The sequence below is a fragment of the Centruroides vittatus genome, unplaced genomic scaffold (assembly GCF_030686945.1).
Source record: "Centruroides vittatus isolate TY-2023 unplaced genomic scaffold, ASM3068694v2 contig_1788, whole genome shotgun sequence".
Classification (NCBI taxonomy): domain Eukaryota; kingdom Metazoa; phylum Arthropoda; class Arachnida; order Scorpiones; family Buthidae; genus Centruroides; species Centruroides vittatus.
The window spans coordinates 374,089-396,289 of NW_027121095.1; the positions used below are offsets into that span (position 1 = coordinate 374,089).

At 31.3% G+C, this 22,201-nt stretch overlaps 1 protein-coding gene across 2 annotated transcripts in view; it reads left to right on the plus strand.

Moving 5' to 3' along the window:
* Positions 1-22,201, plus strand: part of LOC136969461 (uncharacterized) — a 55,826-nt gene that overhangs the window by 21,922 nt on the left and 11,703 nt on the right. Inside the window, exons 3-19 of one of the 2 annotated variants that reach the window (XM_067263622.1) lie at positions 1,923-2,040; positions 3,104-3,169; positions 9,274-9,339; positions 9,446-9,627; positions 10,046-10,122; positions 10,226-10,302; positions 10,377-10,534; positions 10,659-10,925; positions 12,227-12,446; positions 12,519-12,626; positions 12,726-12,770; positions 12,833-13,366; positions 13,444-13,566; positions 13,920-14,037; positions 14,108-14,258; positions 14,328-14,390; positions 14,455-14,527. In XM_067263622.1, coding sequence (XP_067119723.1) covers positions 1,923-2,040; positions 3,104-3,169; positions 9,274-9,339; positions 9,446-9,627; positions 10,046-10,122; positions 10,226-10,302; positions 10,377-10,534; positions 10,659-10,925; positions 12,227-12,446; positions 12,519-12,626; positions 12,726-12,770; positions 12,833-13,366; positions 13,444-13,566; positions 13,920-14,037; positions 14,108-14,258; positions 14,328-14,390; positions 14,455-14,527 — 2,446 coding nt within the window. Of the gene's footprint in view, positions 1-1,922; positions 2,041-3,103; positions 3,170-9,273; positions 9,340-9,445; positions 9,628-10,045; positions 10,123-10,225; positions 10,303-10,376; positions 10,535-10,658; positions 10,926-12,226; positions 12,447-12,518; positions 12,627-12,725; positions 12,771-12,832; positions 13,367-13,443; positions 13,567-13,919; positions 14,038-14,107; positions 14,259-14,327; positions 14,391-14,454; positions 14,528-22,201 lie in introns of those variants that run through there. The other variant, XM_067263623.1, reaches the window with a different exon arrangement.

The following is a 22,201-nucleotide window of genomic DNA, read 5'->3' on the forward strand; positions in this document are numbered from 1 at the left end:
AAAGGCTGCATCATCAGGCTGAGGGAAGCAGATGGTTGTTTTGCCAAATGAGCACGATGGGAATTTGGAAAATGGCCTTTGACCTGCATCTGGGTTGTTCTGACTGAGTGAGTGTTAGGGCAGAAGATATGTCAGGGTACATATAAACAGTGAACAGGCTGTGGACATCCCAGACGGATCACCAGAAGAGATTGTCTGATTATGAGACAAACAAGAGGCATCTTTGCTTACCATCCATATACAGCTATAAGCTTCTCTATAGAACCCCGTCTCTTCCCATACCATTGGCAGATGACTAGAGAAAAATTTGCATCCACAGCAACTATTACATGTTCTGTCATTAGCATCTCAACGTTGTTGACTTTGTAGCAGTGATGTCTTGATTTGTTTGCAGTTTGATTTGTAGCAGATAATCCTTGACTGCTATGGACTGGTAGCAGTCATTTTTAATAACAGAGTCCAGTTCTGTTTGGGAATAGACAACCATCATGTTAGTGTGTGTGGAGGTTTACTATGAGTAATTTAATCTTGCTTTCAATGTTCAATGACACATTGTACTTACTGCTCACATGCAGGTCTCAGGAGCCATTTCATATGACAGTTGATCACCTAGTACAAAGAACATTGATGGAACAGCAGTATTTTTAGGAAATCCTGCACTCTTGAGCATTGCCTTTAATGGCAGAACTACAAACATTCTTTTTCCAGGAAGATAATGCTCTGTCACAGACAGCTAGGTTTTTCCAGAAATATCTGACACATTGACAAATCTGGAGATCATACGAGCCAAGAAAGTGTGACAATCATTGAGTGTTTGTAGGAAATGATGGAATGCCAGCTTGGACCATCTATGAGTATTAGGGATCTGGAGGGTTGATTGCTATTAGGATGGCATATGATGCCAGTATGACCAATGCTCAATTGCATTGCCACAGGCAAAGGTTCCTTTAAATTGCACTGTTGCAGAGGAAATTCTTCCTTTGCTTTGATATTGTAATCACTTATTATCATCATCATTAGGTCCCACAAATAAAATTTCATTTGATTCCAATGCATCTTTCTTGGTATGTAACTTTTTGTCAAAGAATGTATCACTTACTAAGAATCTACATTTACCAGCACTCATTCTCCAGTAGATAAAAGTTTGAACATCCCCGAGTGGTATGGATGGAAATGAAAAAGATGTCTGTAAGACCAGCCAGTTTTGATTTTAAATTTGTAATTTTAATTGGATATTTTTTTGTGTTTTTTAAAGGAATTTTTTTAAACTTGACGGCCATGAAGCCTAAAAAGAAAGGTCGAGTCATCAAATGTTTGTATTCTGGAACAAAAGAAGTGAATAAATGGCAGTTCTTGTTTCTGGACAGACTGTATCTTCTAATTAATTTACATAAGATTGCCATCGGACGAAATTCTACAATTAAAATTACAGTATATTTTTTTTCTGTAATCACAATTTTTTATTTGCTTTATATTCTGTGGTTATTCAATGCTTATATTTTTGATATAAAATTGATAAAATAACCATGTCATTACTTATTTTTTTGAAAATATATTTGAATAATTCATTTTATTATTATTGATTAATTCATATAAGTCATAATTAGTTACAATAGACAAATGTAGATCATTTCACATTTTATATCAAGCTATGATGGATTATGTATTCTCAAGCTGTTTATTTATTTATTTATTTTTTGTAAAATTTAAATTTATATAATTAAAAAGTGTGATATAAAATATTGCTATATAAGTGTAGGAATTTTCTTAGTTTTGATAAAAAACATACTGAGATATCATAAATATATTTTGTCATTTTACTTTAAATTTGAGAAATAATAAGTTTTTTATATGAAATTGTATGTTTTAAAAACAAGATAATAAATATTCATTTTTATTTATTTTAAAATGAATTATAATAGAGATATCATCAGAAATGCAGTGAATGCAAGTGAACATGATTCTGTAATTTTTGTTGGAACTGGTTGTACTGGTGCAGTTCATAAACTTATCAGTGCATTAAACCTACAAAAATCTCCTGTAAGTATGAAATTAAAAACAGATTACAGAAGTAATTAAAATACTACATTATATAGTTGTTTTACATGTTATTTTTAATAAATGTAAATAAATTTTTATTTTATTTATTTTTTTAATGAAATCTGAATTTAATAAACCTTTGATGAAATTAAGGTGCAGATATATTTTAATAAACATTTATTAAAATTTAATTTTTCACTTAAATAATGTATTGTATTGTATAATTATTTAAGTAATGTATTGTTTCTATCCACCAGTTTTTAGATTTTTAATTTAACATTCAACATAATGTTTATATTTATAAATTTTTAGAGATGTTTGTTCTTTCAGGAAATACATTACATCATATATTATAATTAGAAAATATAATATGTTTTTAATTTTTTATTGATTAAAGAATGCTGTATCTTACTTGCTCTTAAACTTTTGCACTTTCACTACGGATTTTATTGAAAACTATTCCATGCCTCCTCTTAAATTTATCCAGATATCTGCTACTTGTTTTGAATTGGTTTGTCCCAACTGTTGTCTAAATTGTTTAACTTCTTCTCTAAGAAGTTTTTCATAAACAGGAATAGACTTTTCTCTTTACTCTACAAACCACTTCAGCATCATTTGGATACTTAAATTTATTAAATTTATGCTTTATTTTCTGTTTTGTCTGATTCTGTTGTTTGTCAATGCTTCCCAAAATCTTGATTTTCAGATAAGTAGAAAATCATGTAATAGAATGTCAAAGTTTCTCACAATTTCTTATTTTTTTCCTTTTGCTTTTCTCCACAGTCTTTGAGATACCTTTAAAGCTATTGACAAAATCTTTAGTTTTCTTTTGTTTGCCACTTCTATTTACTTTGGAATGAAAATGGTCAATACACTGATTAAGTTGGGACAAAAATAAAATTTTGGTTAGGAATGTGTTGACTTATGAAGAGTCTACTGTATTATTATTGGGAATTAAGTTAAAAATAATAATTTTTATATGATGATTAAATTAAAATCAAAATATTTTAAATTTATTAAATCTTCAATGATATATTTTTTCTTAAAAAATTTTTTTGGTTAGATTGTCTTTGTTGGTCCTTTTGAACATCATTCTAATTTATTACCATGGAGAGAATTAGGAGCACAGGTAATTTTTTTTTAATGAAATAATTGTTTTTATTATTAATTTTTTAAACATTTAAATATAATATAAATAGAATTAACTGTAATATGAAATTTTGTAGATGCACTTAATTTTTTATAGCATTGCAAATTTAGAAAGTAAATAATATCCTAAATTAATATGTTATGTGGCAAAACAATGTTTTTGAAAGATTACTATAATATAAATTCAGAAAAATATTGAAATGAATTTTTTTAGACTTTCCATTCTTGTTAAAATGATAGTACAGTAAGACCCTGCTTAATGCTGCCTCGATTAACACTGATTTGATGTAACGCGGTCTGCTTGAAGCCTAAAAAAATGCTCAAAATTTATGCTGATTCAAAATTATCATGGCATTTCATTGATTTGTATATAATATGATTATTTCCAAACACGAACCAATCAGCAAAAGGTTGCAATTCGTTGTAGTGATGTACTTTCCTTAAATCTATGTTTGTTTGATGCAATTTTGGAAAAAATATAACATTATGGATGCCATAGGAAATATCAACTTCACTTGGCAAGAATTAACTGATAAATGCATGAACAGAGTGTGGAAGAAGTTATGGTTGAAGGTATTCAAGAATTCTCAACGAGAAGAGCCTATTGCTGTATTGTTAGGTTGACCAAATTGTCAACCTAATCAATACATCAGGACTAGGAGATGTAGACGAGCAGGATATTGAGGAATTACTGCAGGTTTTTAGTGAGAGCCTTACCAACAACAACCTTCAAGAACTGGCAGAACAAGGAATTCATATAAAACTGGAAAATAGTGATTCTGAAAACGAAGAACCCAAAGAACTTGCTACAGATTTCCTTAGTAAAAGTTTGGTAATGGTAACCAAAATCGTTGATCAAACTGTAGCGAATGATCCATATTTCGAAAGAAGTGCAAAAGCAAAATGAGGTGGTTTGGATGCAATCTCCTGCTACCGACATTTGCTTAAGAAAAGAAACAAAAGGCGACAAATGAAACTACACGACTTTATCACAAAAAGCAAGAATTTCAGAAAAGCCAGGAGCTTCATCACAAAAAAATGAACTTTACATTTCTATGTGCATATGTTTATGTGTTATTTAACATATATTATTATACAAATTAATATAAAAGTAACTTAAAATTAAAGTAAAATTTGTTTATTTTTGGTCACGTTTTTCTTTCCCTATTTACTCTGTTAAAATGACCTCATTAAACACTGTTTTGCTTAGCTCTTTGTCATCTAGGATTGCATCCCTGTGTTAAGCGGGGTATTACTGCATATATAGATTAGATTTATTAATGTTTAATTTTTAAAAAATTCAGCTTTTACATCTTGAGGGCAATTTGTAAATGTAAAAGCTGAATTTATATAATTGAATATTAATGTAGATTATTGGCAGAACTATGCTTATTTTTAATAGTTTCTATTTAATTATTTTCTTATAATGTCAGAAGCATTATTTATGAGTGAAAAGTCATACAATAAACTGAAGTTTATTTTATTAATTTTATGAATTTTACATTTTACATATAAAAGAAATTGAAATTATCTAAACATTAATCAATTTTATATTCTAAGTGAGATTTGAGAAAGCAAATTGATAAGTAAAATATCATTATTTGGCATTAATGTGTACTAAATTTAATAACAGAAGTCTAATAAAATATAGTGTGTATAAATAATGTTTTCAAATAGCTTCAAAAGCAGAAGTCTCAAGGGTGAATGAGCAGGCCATTGCATTGAAAAAAGACTTGAGATTATCTTTTCATCACCAAGTGTGTTAGACAGTACATTTCTCATAATGACTGAAGTGTAGAGTTTTAAATATACAATGGAACCTTGCTTAACGAGCATAATTCGTTCCAGAATCTTACTTGTAATGCAAAACATTCATTAAGTGGAAATTTTTCTCATATAAATTAATGTAAAATACAACTTGTTCCATGCCGAAAAAAATACTCAAAATATTTTATGGATAATGTTTATTTAAAGAAAATTATACAATATACACTGTTAAGGAGCATGAATCATCATCATCTTTTCTTCTAGTGCAGAATGAATCAACCTGGAATGCAAATTCAATTTGCAGAAAACAAAAAAAAAAAAAAAATTGAAATACAGTAATTTCTAATATTTAATTATAGCCTTTACATAGCCCAAGAATTTGGCATATCATTTAGCATGTTTATTATATAATGGGCTATGGTTGTTGATGTTTATATGTAATATGTCTGAACACAGGTTTGGAAAAATGTGTGATTACAAGAGACACTAAGATGCTAGCAGAACTAGTGCTAAACACAGACTGATGTAGCATGTGCGTAATCTGGGACTTCTCCTCTCCTCATCACTCATTATGCAAAATGTTGCTCGTTAAGCGAGTCATTTTTTTGCAATTTGTTTTGCTTGTTATGTGAATTATGAGAGATGCTTGTTAAGCGAGGTTCCACTGTACACGATGTTAATCAAACATCATCTCTGCTGTAGTTTAGAGGTGACAAAAGTTTTGAGCACTTTACAGTGCTGCTGTTATGTGATGTTGGTGTTGTAACAGTGTAACTATTCTTGAAACTCTGGCCATAGTTTTCATGTGTCAAGATAAATGTTCCTACAAAATTTTATTGATCTATCTATCTCTAACATTTTTGTCTCTAGAGTGGTCTAAAGCAGCAGTCACCAGCCAGTGGTCTGTGAAGAAATTTTATCATTGATCAACTCAAGGTTATATGAATCTAAAACCAATCATGAAATGACTGTTATCAATAAATAGTCAACAGTAAATAATGTTGTGAGTGCAGTTGTCATCCTTCATGGAAAAAAGCCAAGAATCCATAAACTTATTTCAAAAAAGCAGCAACAAACTTTACAGTTATTTGTTATAATTAAACAAGTAAATTTCATATTAATAAAGTAAAATAAAGTTTATGATCATACCAGTCAAAAGGCCCGATGCAGGCATTGGGACATACTAAATTACAAATAAAAATAATAATATACTGAATATTATACTGTAATAATATAAAATAAATATAAATTAATTTATATTGTTAATTTAAATAATAGCTAGGGGTGCCCCTAGTGGCAGAATCCAGTTTTTCAGCTTTATATAGTAGATATAGAATAGTTTTTGTATCATTAAAAAAGTTCATGATAGTGGTCTGCAAGATTCAAAATTGTGAGTTTAAGTGGTTCATGAGATCAGAGAGGTTGGTGATTGTTGGTCTAAAGTGATATACTTATGTATACTACTTTAGACCACTCTAGAGACAAAACTGTTAAAGATAGATAGATCAATAAAATTTTATATTCTGTACATATAGACATCCTGTATTAATTATAGTAAAGCCTGTTATTAAGTTTGAACTAATTATCATAAGGAATCAAACTCCAAAAATAAGAGATGTAGTAAACATTATAGAATTATGGAACCATTATTACTTTAAAATTAAACAAATAAAAAAATGAAATTCAAATTAGAATCAGCATTCAAGTCATGTGAATTTAATTCATTTAATTTCCTTTAATTGAAAATGAATCATAGTATTTTAAAAGTTTTATTTAAATAAAAAGTATATGTAAATGTACTTTTGAATACTTTTGAAAAGTAATATGGCTACTACATTTGAATCTATTCAGTTTTTAATGTTGTTACATTTGAAAATTCTGGACATTCTTCTTCTTCTTTAGGTGTCTTTTCCTGTCAGGAGGTTGACAACCATTTCACACCACCATGATCTATCTTGTGCTTCTCTTGAGCACTCTTCATACGTTAAGTATGTCCTATTCCTGATGTTGTTGAACCAGTTCATTCTTGGCCTACCCCTGACTCTTTGCTCTTCAATCATTCTTTCCAGTAATAGTTTTTGTAGGCTTTGGTGTCACAGTACATGCCCCAGATAACTCACTTTTCTTTTCCTTACTACTTCTAGTAAGGTTCTTTTCTGATTTGCAGTTGCCAGGATATCTTCATTTGTTCTTCTTGCCCTCCAAGGAACTCTCAGCATTCTTCGAATCATCCACATTTCAAATGCCTTTAAGTTCTTTTCATTATTTGCATTCATTGTCCAACTCTACTCCATAAAGCAGGGTCGACCAAACACAATGTTTTGCCAACCTAACTCTTGTTTGTATACTAATCTTCCTTGATGTCAACACTTGTTTCATGTTTGTAAATGTAGTCCTTGCAATTCCAATTCTTCTTCCAATTTCTTTATCATTCCTTCCATCATCTGGACATTAAAGTTCATTAAAAACATGAATTTAGACTATCCAAAAGGTTTGCTCACTTGTCCTTTTTTACACAGGAATTCATCTAAAGCATACTGAGGTTCAGCCTTTTATTTGAGACTAAGGCCGAGACTCCACTAGCATAAAAACGGGCGTAAAACTCCTCACTGTAAAAGCCTTTAATCACATGACCATGATATTTTACGCCTGAGCAAGTCATAAAACCAGCATAAAAGTGAGTTGAACAGTGTTCCACTTTTGACGTGGATACGGCTGTAAAACGGTATCATCCACCAATCAGAAGTCAATGAAATCTAGGTCATTGTGACATGGTGTGAAAATGGTGGAAAACAAGCTTTTGTGTATGTTCTCTCGTGGCTACTCTACAATAGATCTGGAAAGATTTATCAGTCAGTCAATAGTCAATATCATTTATTATGTACAAAATCAGTACATGCCCCAGTTCCGCATTGCACTGCCGGGGGTGAAAACAAGATACAGTTAAATTACAAGTTGTTTACAAATACAGATAATTACAGAAATATTTAAGATGCTAATTTGGGATGATAAACGGGAGTAGATACAATTTGAGGAGTAGAAACAAGTGTTAGTACAGTTAATTTACAGCTTGTTTGCAAAAATTTGGGTGATTACAGAATTATCTAAAATAATAAAATTCCTGGATGATATACAAATTAATTAATATAATGATACTTGTGTTAATACATAATAATATAACATAAAGATGTGGTTGGATGCAGAAATGGAATTAAACACAAGAGTTACAAAACTTGTGAGTACATAAAACAAATTGTAAAATAGGTTACAGTAATAAGAGGATACAAAACAAAATATAAAGTGTTATATACAGTTGCAGTTTAAATACAGAACAATACAGTACAAAAACAAAGTACAAAATAATACGGATCAATATAGAAAGCAGATACAATTGAGGTAGCATATGTGCAATATTTACAGTAGGACTAGAGCAGAGGCAGAGACGATGAAACAGGAGGAAATGAGAGAGGAACTACTCTCTCATGGTAGTGAGTGCAATGTATTCATAAGCACGCGCAAGATTTATGGAAAGATTTATCGAAAACATAGGAAAGTATTCATGTGTCTACGACAAGAGGTATCCCGATTATAGTAATGGATGTCTAAAACACATGATATGGATGGCCAAAGGAAAATTCTTCAGTTTTGAGGAGTATATAATAAAAAAGCTAAGCTTATAAGTGCTGTATATTATCTGAATAATATGATAATAAAAGTTAACATATGAAAGTAAAGATATTATTTTTACTACATTTATAATTATAGTACAGAAAAAACTCGTAGAATATAATCATTGTCTTTATATTAATATATCACGTATACAACTGTATAGGTGTAACTTCGACAGCACCATCACCATAAAAAGTTTGCTAGCCGGACCTCCATGCAATCTGAGCACAAATGCAAATAGGTCACGTGATTAAAAGTTTTTACGGTGAGGGGTTTACGTCCGTTTTTACGCTAGTGGAGTCTTGGCCTAAGAACTCACAGTAAATCTCGTAAAAGATAAAATATCCACATGATTGGATTATATTGTAAAAGTATGAAACTCCCATGAATACATAGGCCTGACTATATAATCCTTTATATTGTTACACTAGTTGATATATTACATTAAACATCTGTTTGTATGAAAGAAGATACAAATTTTAATTATTTTTTTATAGTTTTGTCGATATCTGTGCTACATGTAAAGTAGAACAAAAATATTTCCAATAATGTAGCATAATATTATTATTTACTTTATGCCATCTTAATTCAATCAAATAATAATTTTGAAATTAATGAATTTTGCATTAATTTTTTGTTAAAATTTAGATTGTTAGAATCAAAGAGACTAAAGATGGTTTACTTGATTTACATCATTTAGAAACAGAATTACAAGTAAGTATTTTATTGAGAAATTAATAAGTTTTGAATTATTTTAAAAATGTTATATTATGGTGAGAAAATTTTGATTTATGTAAATATATCTTATTTCTTCTGCTAGAAATATCAGAATTCTGAAAGATCACTGATTGGCACTTTTTCTGCTGCCTCTAATATTACTGGTATATTGACAGATGATATAGAGGTGACTGCTTTGTTACATAAATATAATGCATTAGCATTTTGGGACTATGCTGCAGCTGCACCATATGTTAAGATTAACATGAATCCAGTAGTAACAGGGTAAGATTATTATTTTTCATTTATAAAAATTAAGTACTAAATAACAAAAAAGCAGTTTGTTTTTTTGTTATTTTTAAAGAACGTTGAGTTGTTTTTCATATTAATTAAAATTTTTTTATAATACAATTTGAAATTTTAAAAATATCAAATTTACAACTGAATATGTAATTATAACTTGATATAAAACTGATTTATCAATGTTCGAATGTCAGGAAATTTCATTTAAAATTTTACTTTTTTATTTTTAAAACATAAATCTTAATCAGGCCATTGAACATGGGAAATATTTTATTTCAGAAAATATACATTAATAAATTTATTGCATTTAAAAATGACTTTCTCCAAGATTTAGATTTATTTAGATTTAGTTTACATAATTTATTAGAACTGAATTTGAAATTATATCTTAAATTTTTAGACCACATCAAGGCCTTGTATGTAAAGATGCCATATTTTTATCCCCACACAAATTTATTGGAGGTCCTGATACACCAGGTAAAGCACAAATTATTTTTTAGTTTAGTAAATTTTAAAAAAATTTATTGATAACCTAAATATGCTTAAAGCAAAATTATTAAATGTATTTATTTCAATTCAGGTATTCTGATAGCAAAGAAAAAGTTATTTAGTAATCCCATACCTTCGGGTGGCGGTGGCGGAGGAAGTGTATTTTTTGTAAATATTTTTATTAGTCAGTAATATGAGAGTAATTTAGGATATTATAAATTCAATTTCTTTCATTTTCATAGGTGACAAGAGAAACGCATAGATATTTACAAGAAATTGAAATGCGAGAAGAAGGAGGCACACCATCTATTATTGGTTCTATCAGAGCAGGAATGATATTTCAGTTAAAGGAAGCCATCACATCAGAAGTAATTATGAAAAAAGAACATCATTTTTGTAGGTAAATATAATAGAATATGTTTTTGTCCAAAACTATAAATTAATAATTAATAAATTCAAAAACTGGAATAAGCATAAACATTTTATTTATGAAACATTCTATTACTATTATTATAATCTTTCAGTAAAGCAATGTCTGCTTGGAAAAAGGTACCACAATTAATTATTTTGGGAAATTCAAAAGTGCCTCGTTTGCCAGTGTTTTCTTTTTCCATCATTCATCTGGAATCTGGACTAATGCTTCATCACAACTATATAAGCACAATATTAAATGATGTGTTTGGAATACAGTCTAGAGGGGGATGTGCCTGTGCTGGACCCTATGCTCAAGACTTGTTAGGAATTGATGAAACTTTAGCATTGCATATTGAAGATCTTCTTGCTGAAGACAGGTAATTTTAAATAGATTAGTAAATTAAAATTTTAAGATATAGAATGTTTTAAATATTAGTCTACTATAGATCAAAAGATAAAATAAATAATTTTATTTTTCTTTTAGAATAATTTTTTTAAATGTTAATTTTATTTTTTTATAATGTAAATGTTTATCAAATGGTACTTTATCGTAATTCTTATTTTTATTTTGATTTAAGTTTTTAAAGTAATTGATGAATAAGTAAAAATAATCACTTGACAAATTTAATTAAGTTACATTTGATTTTCATACATATTTTTGAAAAATTTCAGATGGTTAAAATTCATGTCATTAGAAAAATGAATATATTTAATTTATAAAAGTTGTTTTTCTACACCCAATCATTGATATTAATTAGATAAAGCTGTCTGATATTTAACTAAACAAAAATAAACAGAAAAATGCTTTTTTATGAAGTTATACTTTAAAAATACAAAAATTCTTAATATTTTAGTACTTTTGAACAAACTGTTTATCATTAGGAATGCAGTTTTTACTATGAAGGAAGGAAACAAATACAAAAAAATAGAATGGAACTCTCTGTATCAGCTACAATGTCATCTTTGCATTAAAGAAATTAACAAATAACTAAAAAATAGAGTTAACAAAACAATAATACAGAGAAAGTTACCATGCAGTGAGAAATTTGTAATGACATTAAAGTTATAAGTAAGGTATTGCATACAGTTTACAGGTCTTGTAATACTGTATGTATAATGTTAATGTCATTACAAATTTCTCACTGCACAGTAACTTTTTGAATACCCTGTACTAACAACAACAATTATTCAGTAAGATGTCTTGTCATATTATTTTATATATGAATATATACTTCCACTTCATCTATCTTTGACGTCATATCCTTACTCATATATATAATTCATAATTGATTAAAGACATTTTTTTATTTAAATGTTTAAACATTTTTCAATGTTTAAATGCAATGGAACATATTAACATTTGACTGTTTTTCTGAATTTCCACTAAATGTTAAAACTTTCACATAACTTTCTTTTTGCACATGTCTAGTCTGTAGGAAATCTCATTCAGTATAGGGATGATGCATTACTTGTTTTGAATATTTACTCAAAATTCGGAAAATATTAATATGTTCCATTGAGTTTTTAAGTATGTATCTGAAGATGAGATAAATTAGGCTTGAAAAATGTTTAAACATTTAAATAAAAATATCTGTTTAATCAATTTTATATATGAATAAAACTTCCATTTGCACTAAATGTTCTTTACATAGCCAGTGAAAAATAAATTTTCCAACAGAACATTAGACCGAATCCATTTGAGAAGATATTTGGAATATTCTGAACGTGAAGTGCTTAGGCCTGGTTTCACAAGATTAAATTTTCCATTTTTTATTCCGGATGAAGAAGCAGATTTTATAATAGAAGCAGTTTCTATGGTTGCAAAAGAGGGGTGGAAATTACTTCCTCAGTATATTTTTAATCCTGAAACTGGTGAATGGAAACATAGAAATCAACAAGTATGATTATTTTTAAAAATAGTAATTATGCATTTAAAATACTTTGAAAGTTTATATGTGTTTAATTTTTAGGTGTTTAAAGATAGAAAGTGGCTTGGTTCTATTTCGTATGAAAGTGGGAAATTTCATTTTACTCAACCCAAAGAAGTATTAACTAATCCTTTGCCAGCTAGTTATCAAGTATTTATTAATTTTTAAATTAAATTTTGTAATAAGTTTTGAGATTTCAAAAATAAATAAATAAATAATTATATACTGAACCAATTATTTGTTTATTAGGAATGTTTAGAAAAAGCCAGAGAAATTTTTTCTGTTGCTAAAAAAGTAAGTATTTTTATTTTTAAAATTAATAATTGTAAAAGCACAACATTTTATTTTTCAACCAGACAGCTCAGCGATATCAATTGGCCGATCAAGAAGTAATGTTTGATGATGAAGCTACTAAATTAAGATGGTTCCTTCTGCCTTCTGAAGCCAAAACTTTCCTTTTAGAGCAGAGACATCAGTCACTGAGGATTATACCATTTTGCCCCAAAAATTACTTTACCAGTGAGTTTGATAATGAGATTCTGGAAGAACAAGAAATAACAATATTACCATTAAACAATCACAATGGTGATGAAAATGCCATTTCTGTCATTAAGCAGAATCCTTTAAATAATTTGGACAAAAATCAAACACAGCAAAATCAAAATGAAATTACAAAAACAAACAGAAATGACACAGATTCTGAAATTACAGATACAAACAGTATCTGCCCATGCAAATATAAAGAAATCAGTGAATCAAACAAAGAAAATGAAAAATGCAGTCTGAATTATCCTACAAGTAAAATATCAAAAACAGCAAAAGTTTTAAAGAATGATACAAAAATTCTTTGGCATTCTCCTCCAAAATCAATATTTAAACCATTTCTAAAGGTATTTTTTGATAATTTTATAAAAAATATATTATTACAGATATGAGAGAAATAATTTTGTTTTGTTATTGTTTTCAGGCAGTATCAGAATTTAATATGATACAGTCAAATGATAAGATTTTAGTTTGCTTATCTGGTGGAAAAGATTCATTATCATTACTCCATACACTACATCAATATCAGTTTTATAGCAACAAAAAGGTAAGATCATTAAATATCAATCATTCTTAATTGTCTCATTATTTATATTGATAACAGATATCAGAAATTGCAGAATTAAAGCCTAATTAATCCTAGTGGTATTTAATTTATATTTTAATAAAAATAATGAACATAAGACCAACTGAAGTTACCATTTCAGTAATTCTGATTTCTTAACCAATTTTTATTTATTCAATTGCATTTCATTGAACATGAAAGATATTTTTTGTCAATACAATAATGATAAGATGATTTACTGCTTTTGATATACAGTAATTTATATATATTTATATAAAATATTATTCAATTTTTTATATTTAACTCTAAATGTTTTATTAAAATAAATAATTTAGGGCATAAATTTTGAATTGGCAGCAGTCACAGTCGATCCTGGTAGTTCAGCTTATGATCCTAGTCCCCTAAAGTCATATTTAGCATCTTTAGGAGTTCCTTATTACTATGAAGAACAAGGTATTTTGATTTTTATTAAATAATATACTAATTAATTTTTTTTGTAGCAGTATTAACATCTGTTATATAGCTATAATGAAACAAGCCATTTCGATGGACGAATGCACCTCAATTTGTAGCTTTTGTAGTCGCATGAAGAGAGGTCGTATTTATGCAACGGCAAGAAGAGGCGGTTTTAACGTCATAGCTCTAGGCCAACATTTAGACGATTTGACAGAGAGGTAATTAAAGAAACAAATAGTAAAAAACTTTATTAAATGTTTAAATTTACAAATGTTTTGTTCTGTTAGTTTTTTAATGTCTGTATTTCATAATGGAAGGCTCCGAACAATGAAAGCACATTATACAAACAAGTAAGTTATTTTTTTAAATAAAATATTTGTACAAATTATATTAATTCTGATTAAAATATTTTAGAGAGAAAGATATTCGAATAATAAGGCCATTTGTTTATGTCAGAGAAAAAAATCTTAGAAAATTTGCTGAAGAAGTAAGTTTTCAATTGAAATTACTATATATTTTACATTTACTTTTATATGCAGCTTAACGTTTTATGAATGATAATGTTTACAAGATGTAACCCAAAAGAAACTTTGGACTTAATTTAAAAAATAACTTTTTTTAAATCATCTCAAGAGTTAAAACTTTACATGTGAACTTTATACAGTTACATATAGCTATGACTGCAATTTTGAGAAACTTATTCTGCTTTGTTCTCAATACTATCAAAATGAATTCATTACATTGATAATATTGAATTTACCTGCCAAAAAATATTCCTATAAAAACTAATTTTTAAGACTTATTCTAGTCTCAAATGAAATAGATTCAAAGCTTGTTTCTTTTGAGTTATATTATGTAAGTTTGAACAGTTTGGCCAAATTCTAGTAATAGATCTGCTATAAAAAAATCTTAATTATTTGAAAGGATCACATATTTATTTATGAATATTTAAAGTAATATAAAACATTTTAAAATTCTCTTCATCAATTAATCTACATTTTTGTAATTGATAGTTGAAAATAATGATTTCATGGAGGTTTTAAAGTGCTAAGTTGAGTTAAAATTTGTCTTTCTAGTAATTATATATTAATTACACAGGGTGACTTGTAAGAGAAACTGGAAAAAAATATATTATATAATAAAACAAATAAATTGCTTTTTCTTTACAACAGAGAAACCATTATAATAAAGGAGACTTTTTCATTAAAATTTGTATTTTTATTAGACAGTGTTTATACTCAAAATCATTTCAATCCTCATGATGAAATTGCCTAGAGCAGTGCTTCTTGAACTTTGTGTTCACAGATCAGTTTTTTTATTCCATTCTGTCATTGACCAGTATTTGTGAAAATAAAAATAATTATAAAATGGAGAGAATAAAGTTCAAATGCAATTTTTAAAAATTTTTTATATTGAATTAATAAGAAAATATGATGACAAAATTTGGTTTTAATCATTTTGAAAAATGGGTTTGTGAGCTGCTTTCAGTCATTAGTCCATCCCTGACACTGTGTTTAATAAAACTATTCAAAAACATAAAATTACTAATATAAAAGCTGTTGTGTGTGTGTGAATTCCTTACAATTTCTGCAATTTTTGTCCAATCCAGATGAAATTCTGGTTATATTCATTTTATGTTCTGATGGAAAGTATAGACTACTTATTTTGCAGAAATATTAGCTTTAGAATAAATGTTTTATAGATTTTGGAACGATGATTGTGCTTATATTGCAGTGATGTCAGTGACCACATGATGTTCATGTTGACAAGGAAATTTCTCTTAAATTAAATTTTAAAATATTTTGGCAAATGGCATATTTTAAACTTTCTTCATTAAATTTAGAATTTAAACTTTAAAAATGATAGCTTCATCATGTCAGTTCTATAACAAATTAAAAAAAAAAAAAAAATGCCATAGTGTGATCATATGACATACTATTATCCAATTGGAAGTAATGATCTAACAAGCCTGTTGTTTAGAAAGTGTTATCACTCTCCTAATTAACATACATACAATTTATTTTTATTTTATCAATGTGGAATTAAAAAGTCTTGCTATTTTGTCAAGAAAAAAAAATGCCTAAAGGAGTATAGTAGGGGAATAAGAGTAAAATTGGTCAGGCAAATTCTAGATCTAAAAGAATAAGGACAACCGAGACCCCTGAAGGCCGTGACGTCTGACTTGAGCCAACATCAAGTAAGAATGGCTTTGTCAAGGGCTGCAGAAACAGCATCACAATGTCAAGCTCGATTTAAAGCTCTTCTCAATTCTTCAATCTACTTTCTCATAAAAAATATTCCATCATGCTTGATGGGAGAATTTCTATATAATATTACATTAAATAATAAAATTTTGTCATGGACCACAGTTTGAGTAGCAGTGATCTAGAGCAGTGTTCTGCAACCGGTGTGCCGTCACAATGTGAAAGGTGTGATGTGAACTTTTACACCTTCTATTAATTGTCAAGTTTTATTTATATATTTTTATCACAGTTGCTGTGTTTCTTATGCTTGTATTTCATTCTCTGCCACAGCACTGATGAAATAAGATGTTTGTTTATTCTTTATTACAAGTCATGCATTTTTATTTTTTCTAAGAAATTAAATGTAAAATAAATTTGCTCACAGGTGTTGATGTCTGTTTAATGATGATGATAATAATAATAATAGGTTAGTGGCATTACATCATTCTATTACTAGTATCATATCATATGTTTTTGGGGGGAATAACATTTTGGTGTGCCACTTTGAGTCATGGATATGCCGCAAGTTGAAAAAGTTGCGGAACACTGATCTAGAGTACTATTATGGATAATCTTTAAAAAAAGCTTTAAATTATATACAGTGGGTGATCAGTTAACGAACAGTTCAGACTGTGAACAGATCAGACAACAAACACTTTCGCGAAAGATTTTTATGTTCGGACAACGAACACTTGACAGGACAAACAACAGGAAGTGATGTTGCATTTAAGATTTGTAAAACTGTATTTTAATGGCATCTATACATGGTTTGTGGAATTAGGCTTTTACAGTTGTATACATAACCTTTTTTGCACTAGTTAATTTCTGTTTCTAAATTTTTGTAAGTGCTTTTCTGAAGTTTTTGTTTAAAAAATATATTATTATGGGGCCTGAAAAGAGTGGTGTCAAGAACTGTGTTCACTATATAAACTAAGAAATAATAGCCAAGGTAGAGCAAATGGGCAAATGTCTGGTATTGTTCAGATGACTTCAACAGGTCTACAGTAGATAAATCTTAGCTAAGAAAGATATAATCAAAAAGAATTGAGCTGATAAAGGAGTAATAAAAACTGCATATGAGAAACAAAGATGTGCCATCCATGAAAAAATGGAGAGGTTGCTTTTATTTTGTTATTACATGTAAACAAGTGTAGTAAGAAAGTATATAATTTTTTATTCATTTTTATGGGTCTCCAGAATGAATTAATCAAATTCCCACAAAAATCTATGGTAAATCGATAATTGGTTAATGAACATAGTCTTGGAACAGATTATGTTCATTAACCGATCACCCACTGTAATTTGTCTTAAACAAATTTCTGCAGTAAACTTATGATTTGACGAACAGTACTTACAATAAAACAATTTTCTGGATGAATGCAAAGAGAGATGCATATATGTTTCCTTCAAGTGAAACAGAAATACTTGCATTGGATGCCTGAGTCTGATTTATTGTATATGTAAGGATTTACAGACACAGTACACTTACACTCACTACAGGGCCTGAAGAATTTAAAAATAGTCTTCTCAAGTGTTCAGACAACAGTCTAAATGGTGTATGAGTTTTGAGTTGTCTGCAGTGAAGAAAGATGCTGGTAACTGCTGAAATCACTGTTCCATTGCACTGATGTGGATTGTGTGAGCAATATCATCAATGCTCACATGACATAATGTTCACTGCTTGAATATTGTCATCTCTCATGACATTATGCATTTGTCCAGGTCTGGGAAGATCCACTGTCTAAAAATTAAGAGTGAGTTAAAAAGTTACGAATTATAGAGGTTTGGCTGAAAATCAAGATTACATGCATTGGTTTATTGATGATCCATAATACTCTCCTCAAAAGTGAAATTGCAACACCATGAAGAATTGTGCATAGCAACATGCAAATTGCAGGACCGGTAGAACTGACAGAGATATGCAAATGATTAAGTTCATGTATGCATCGGATATGGGCTGTTGAGACCAGTAGCCAGGTTGGGCCATAAATGCTATCAGCAACAGTTTGTGACATTCAAACTTTTGAAGTAGTTAGAAAATGCCAGCGAGCTGAATACCACCTGTTAGTAACTGGGGAACAAGACTGTATCCTGGAGCTAAGCAATCTTGGTTTGTCAGTACCATCTAGTGATATGTGACATGATGCACAAAGGAACATCTGTGAACATACCAAAGAGGAAGTGAATTGTATTGGTGAACAACAGAGTGCAGAAACTGGCAGATTCACTGAATGGCCCATCAGGAAACCTGTTTACCATGGCACGTGGCATCTAATGCTTCCTATTGTAATCAATGGGGCATCTATGTTTGCCCAAACCATTTGTAACATGTTTCATGAGGTCAGGCTGCATGCACAGCAACTAGCAACAGGGATGCCATTAACCATTCAACATGAATGCAGGACTGGCATGGTGTTGTTATCATAACTGGACCACTGAATGGCATTGGGTTTTGTTTATGGATGAATCCCACTGCTGTGGATGCTGTGGTGGTATCCCAGGGAAAGCTACATGCCAGTCCTTTTCACCAAGTGTCACACCAACTAGCATGACTAGAAAAGGACTAGCATGTTTGATTAGCGGATTGCCCTGGTGCACATTTCTGATACTCTGACAGCAGATCAGTATGTTACATGAATTGTGGGGCCTGTGGTTTGGTTACTGGTGCAGGCTGTACCTGACATGGTGTTCTAGCAAGATAATGCCTGACCACACATTGCATTTATTTATTTATTTATTTATTTAACGTATATTCATACATTCCCTGTTCCGCCAGAGGCACTACCAGGGAGATAGTGTACAATTTAAATGTAAAGCAATTGTGATATTGTAGATTACATGCAGCAATAAGAGTGGTGAAACAATATATACATAACATAAAATTGCACGATACAGCTAGACATGCAGGCACAGTGAGGAAATGAACATAAGAGAGAATGCTGTCATAGCTTATGACATGCAATTACAAACTGGATGCAGAACATAGGCATTTAGCAGACAAACATTAAGAAAACCAAGTTACAATGATAAAATATGAATAGAGTAAGTAGAAATAGAAGTAGCACAAGGAGTGTGCTACTGAATGGCTATCCAAGTCAAATAACAAATACCATGTGCACGAGTTAGGCTGAGATGGCCCTTACACTAAATTCCATTATGTTGTCTGATGAGGCCTTCTTTGAAGGAGCGGATTGATGGTTATTTTTTGGCTAGCTTTTTGAAAGTATGAAAAATTTCAGTAGTTTTCCATATATCCTTCATGTCGCAGGGCCAGTCTGTATGAATTTCATTTAAGAGGACGCATAGTTCTGTTTGCTCGCTGGTGGTGATGGTGCAGTCGTATAAATAGTGAGTGGCGCCGTCTCTGATGGTGCAGGTGGAGCAGTGCTCGGAAGCGTGGTCGGTGAATCTGGCCAGATAACTGGTGAAGCCACCGTGATCGCTCAGGAACTGTGTTGTGTAGTGATCAGGTGTAAACCAGCTGATCTTGAGGAATTGTTCAAGGTCGGGAATAAACCGATAAGTGATGTGTTGATTCATCTCATTCCAGTGTGTTTGCCATTTGCCAATGGCCTCTTCCCAAAGTAGGTATTTTAGGGTGCCCTGACTGATCTTGTCATAGATGTATTGGTTGTTAGGGTCCAGTGCTGCCTCCTTCGCAAGGGCATCTGCCCTCTCATTTCCCTCAGTCCCTTGATGGGATCTGACCCAGTTGATTTGGAAATTGTTTGTAGAAGTGTTAATTTTATTCCTAATGTCCACGGCCAGAGGATGGAGTTTGCAACTGTGAATTATATTGAGGGCTGAGAGAGAGTCTGTGAAGATTGAAATCTGCATGTTGGTGTAGGTGGTATTGGACCAGTCTACTGTGTTGTTGATGGCCAGGAGTTCAGCTTGGAACACGGTACAAATAGGATGTAGCTTGATTTTTGATGATGCACTTCCGTACGATCAACGTATGCCATGTAGCTGCATCCCATATTCCCATCAATGCCGGATCCATCGGTATAAATTTCGATGTTGGCATTAATACGTGTGTAGTTGCTAGTAGTGAAATTATCATTTACGCCAGGAAATGTGTTAAAGTATGGGTACGGTTTTTCCATTCTCTGTGATTCAATAATATCATCACCAATTGGAATATCCTTTCCCCATCTGAATTGCTGGATCTTGCTCTTCCTAATGACCTCGATGTCTATGGGGATCTTTCTTGCAATTACCTGAAGGCTGTCATTACTGATTGTGCGGTAGGCCTTTGTAATTAAAAGAAGTGCCCGCCTCTGAGCAGACACCAGTTTCCTCCTGGGATGAACCTTCGAAACGGCCCATCCCCATGTGCCGCAACCATAACTGACGATCGGGATGAAGATGCTGTCGTATATGGCAGAAAGGGATTCAGGAGAGAGACCCCAATCTCTCCTGGCCACCTGCGCCAACGTTTGAAATATGAGCCTGGTGCATTTTGTGGTGTTCTCAATATGAGAGTCCCAGGAAAGTTTGTGGTCTAGTGTTATGCCTAAATACTTAAGAGTTTTTCCACCGATGGCAACACGTTCATTTTAAGTGTTGGGGGTCTTAGATATAGGTTCCTTTCCCTTGGTTTATTGAAAATTATGGCCTTTGTTTTTTGGGAATTAAAAGTCAGCTTTTGCTTGTCGCCCCAGGTGCTGATGAGTTGTAATAAGCGATTTCCCTTGGTTTCCAGCTCGGCTCTCGACCTGCCACCAATCAGCATGAGCACGTTGTCTGCATACGCGGTGGAAGAGTTTTGCCCAAAGTTGCTTCTTAAGAAAGTATCAAACGTTAAGTTCCAGAGCAGGGGCCCACAGACAGACCCCTGTGGACATCCCCTTGTTATGTTTTTACTAACTTCTTGTTGGCCATTTTGGAGAATAGCCTCCCTGTCTCTGAAGTAGTCTAGCAGAAGTCTATGTAGGTTGCGTGTTTGCGCAGCCGATGTTGCGCAGCTGTAGTGTCACTAGGAGCCACCAAGCACTGTCAAAAGCCTTAGAGATATCAAGGCTGACCCTTAGGACGTATTTGTTATCTTGCAGGAGGCATTTGATATTGTTCACAGATTGTTCTATGGCGTTCTCCGCGGACCTCTGACGCCGAAAACCAAATTGTCTGTCGCTGAGCTTTTGGTGATGTTCCACATGCCATTCAAGTTTATTTTTAACGAGTTTCTCCAGGACTTTCCCTAAGATTGGAAGCAGGGAAATAGGTCTGACATCGTTGGACTGTCCCGGTTTAGGCACGGGAACGACTCTAGCCCTCTTCCAGGATCTCGGAAAGACTGCGTGTCGCAGACAGTTGTTATAAAGGTCAGTAAGGTAAAATGGAATAATTTCCCATAACTTGATCGCTATTTCTGTGCTAATTTCATCTAGACCCGGTGCCTTGAGTTTCCCTAGAGTTGAAAAGGCTATACCTATCTCCTCTTCAGTGAAATAAGGGGTATTTTCACTCTGTTTAAGTTTATCTTTATTAGCATGAATTTCCCTCTGCCATTCAGTATCTTCCTTGGGATCGTCGTCCGGACAGAACTTATTAAGCTGTTCAGTCATAATCTGGGTAATAGTTGCAGGGTTGCTTCCGGTGTTTTCGTCAGTCAGTATTTTAACTTTACGCAATCTGTTCGTACACATTTTTGTAATAAAACCCCACGGAGCCCTCGATGTAATGGTACAAAACTCACGCCATGTACGTAGTTTTTCGCCTCTGATAGTCTGTTTATAAGCACGTTGGCTATTTAGGTAGGCTTCTTTATGCCAGTTACGTTTGCTTTCATTTCTACACTTTTGGTAGATATGTCTTAATTTGTTGGTTTCTTTGCACAATTCTCCGAGTTCCGGAGTCCACCAGGGAACTTTCCTTCTCCTGGCCGTCTTTTTGGGTATGTATGTTTTGCACGCCTT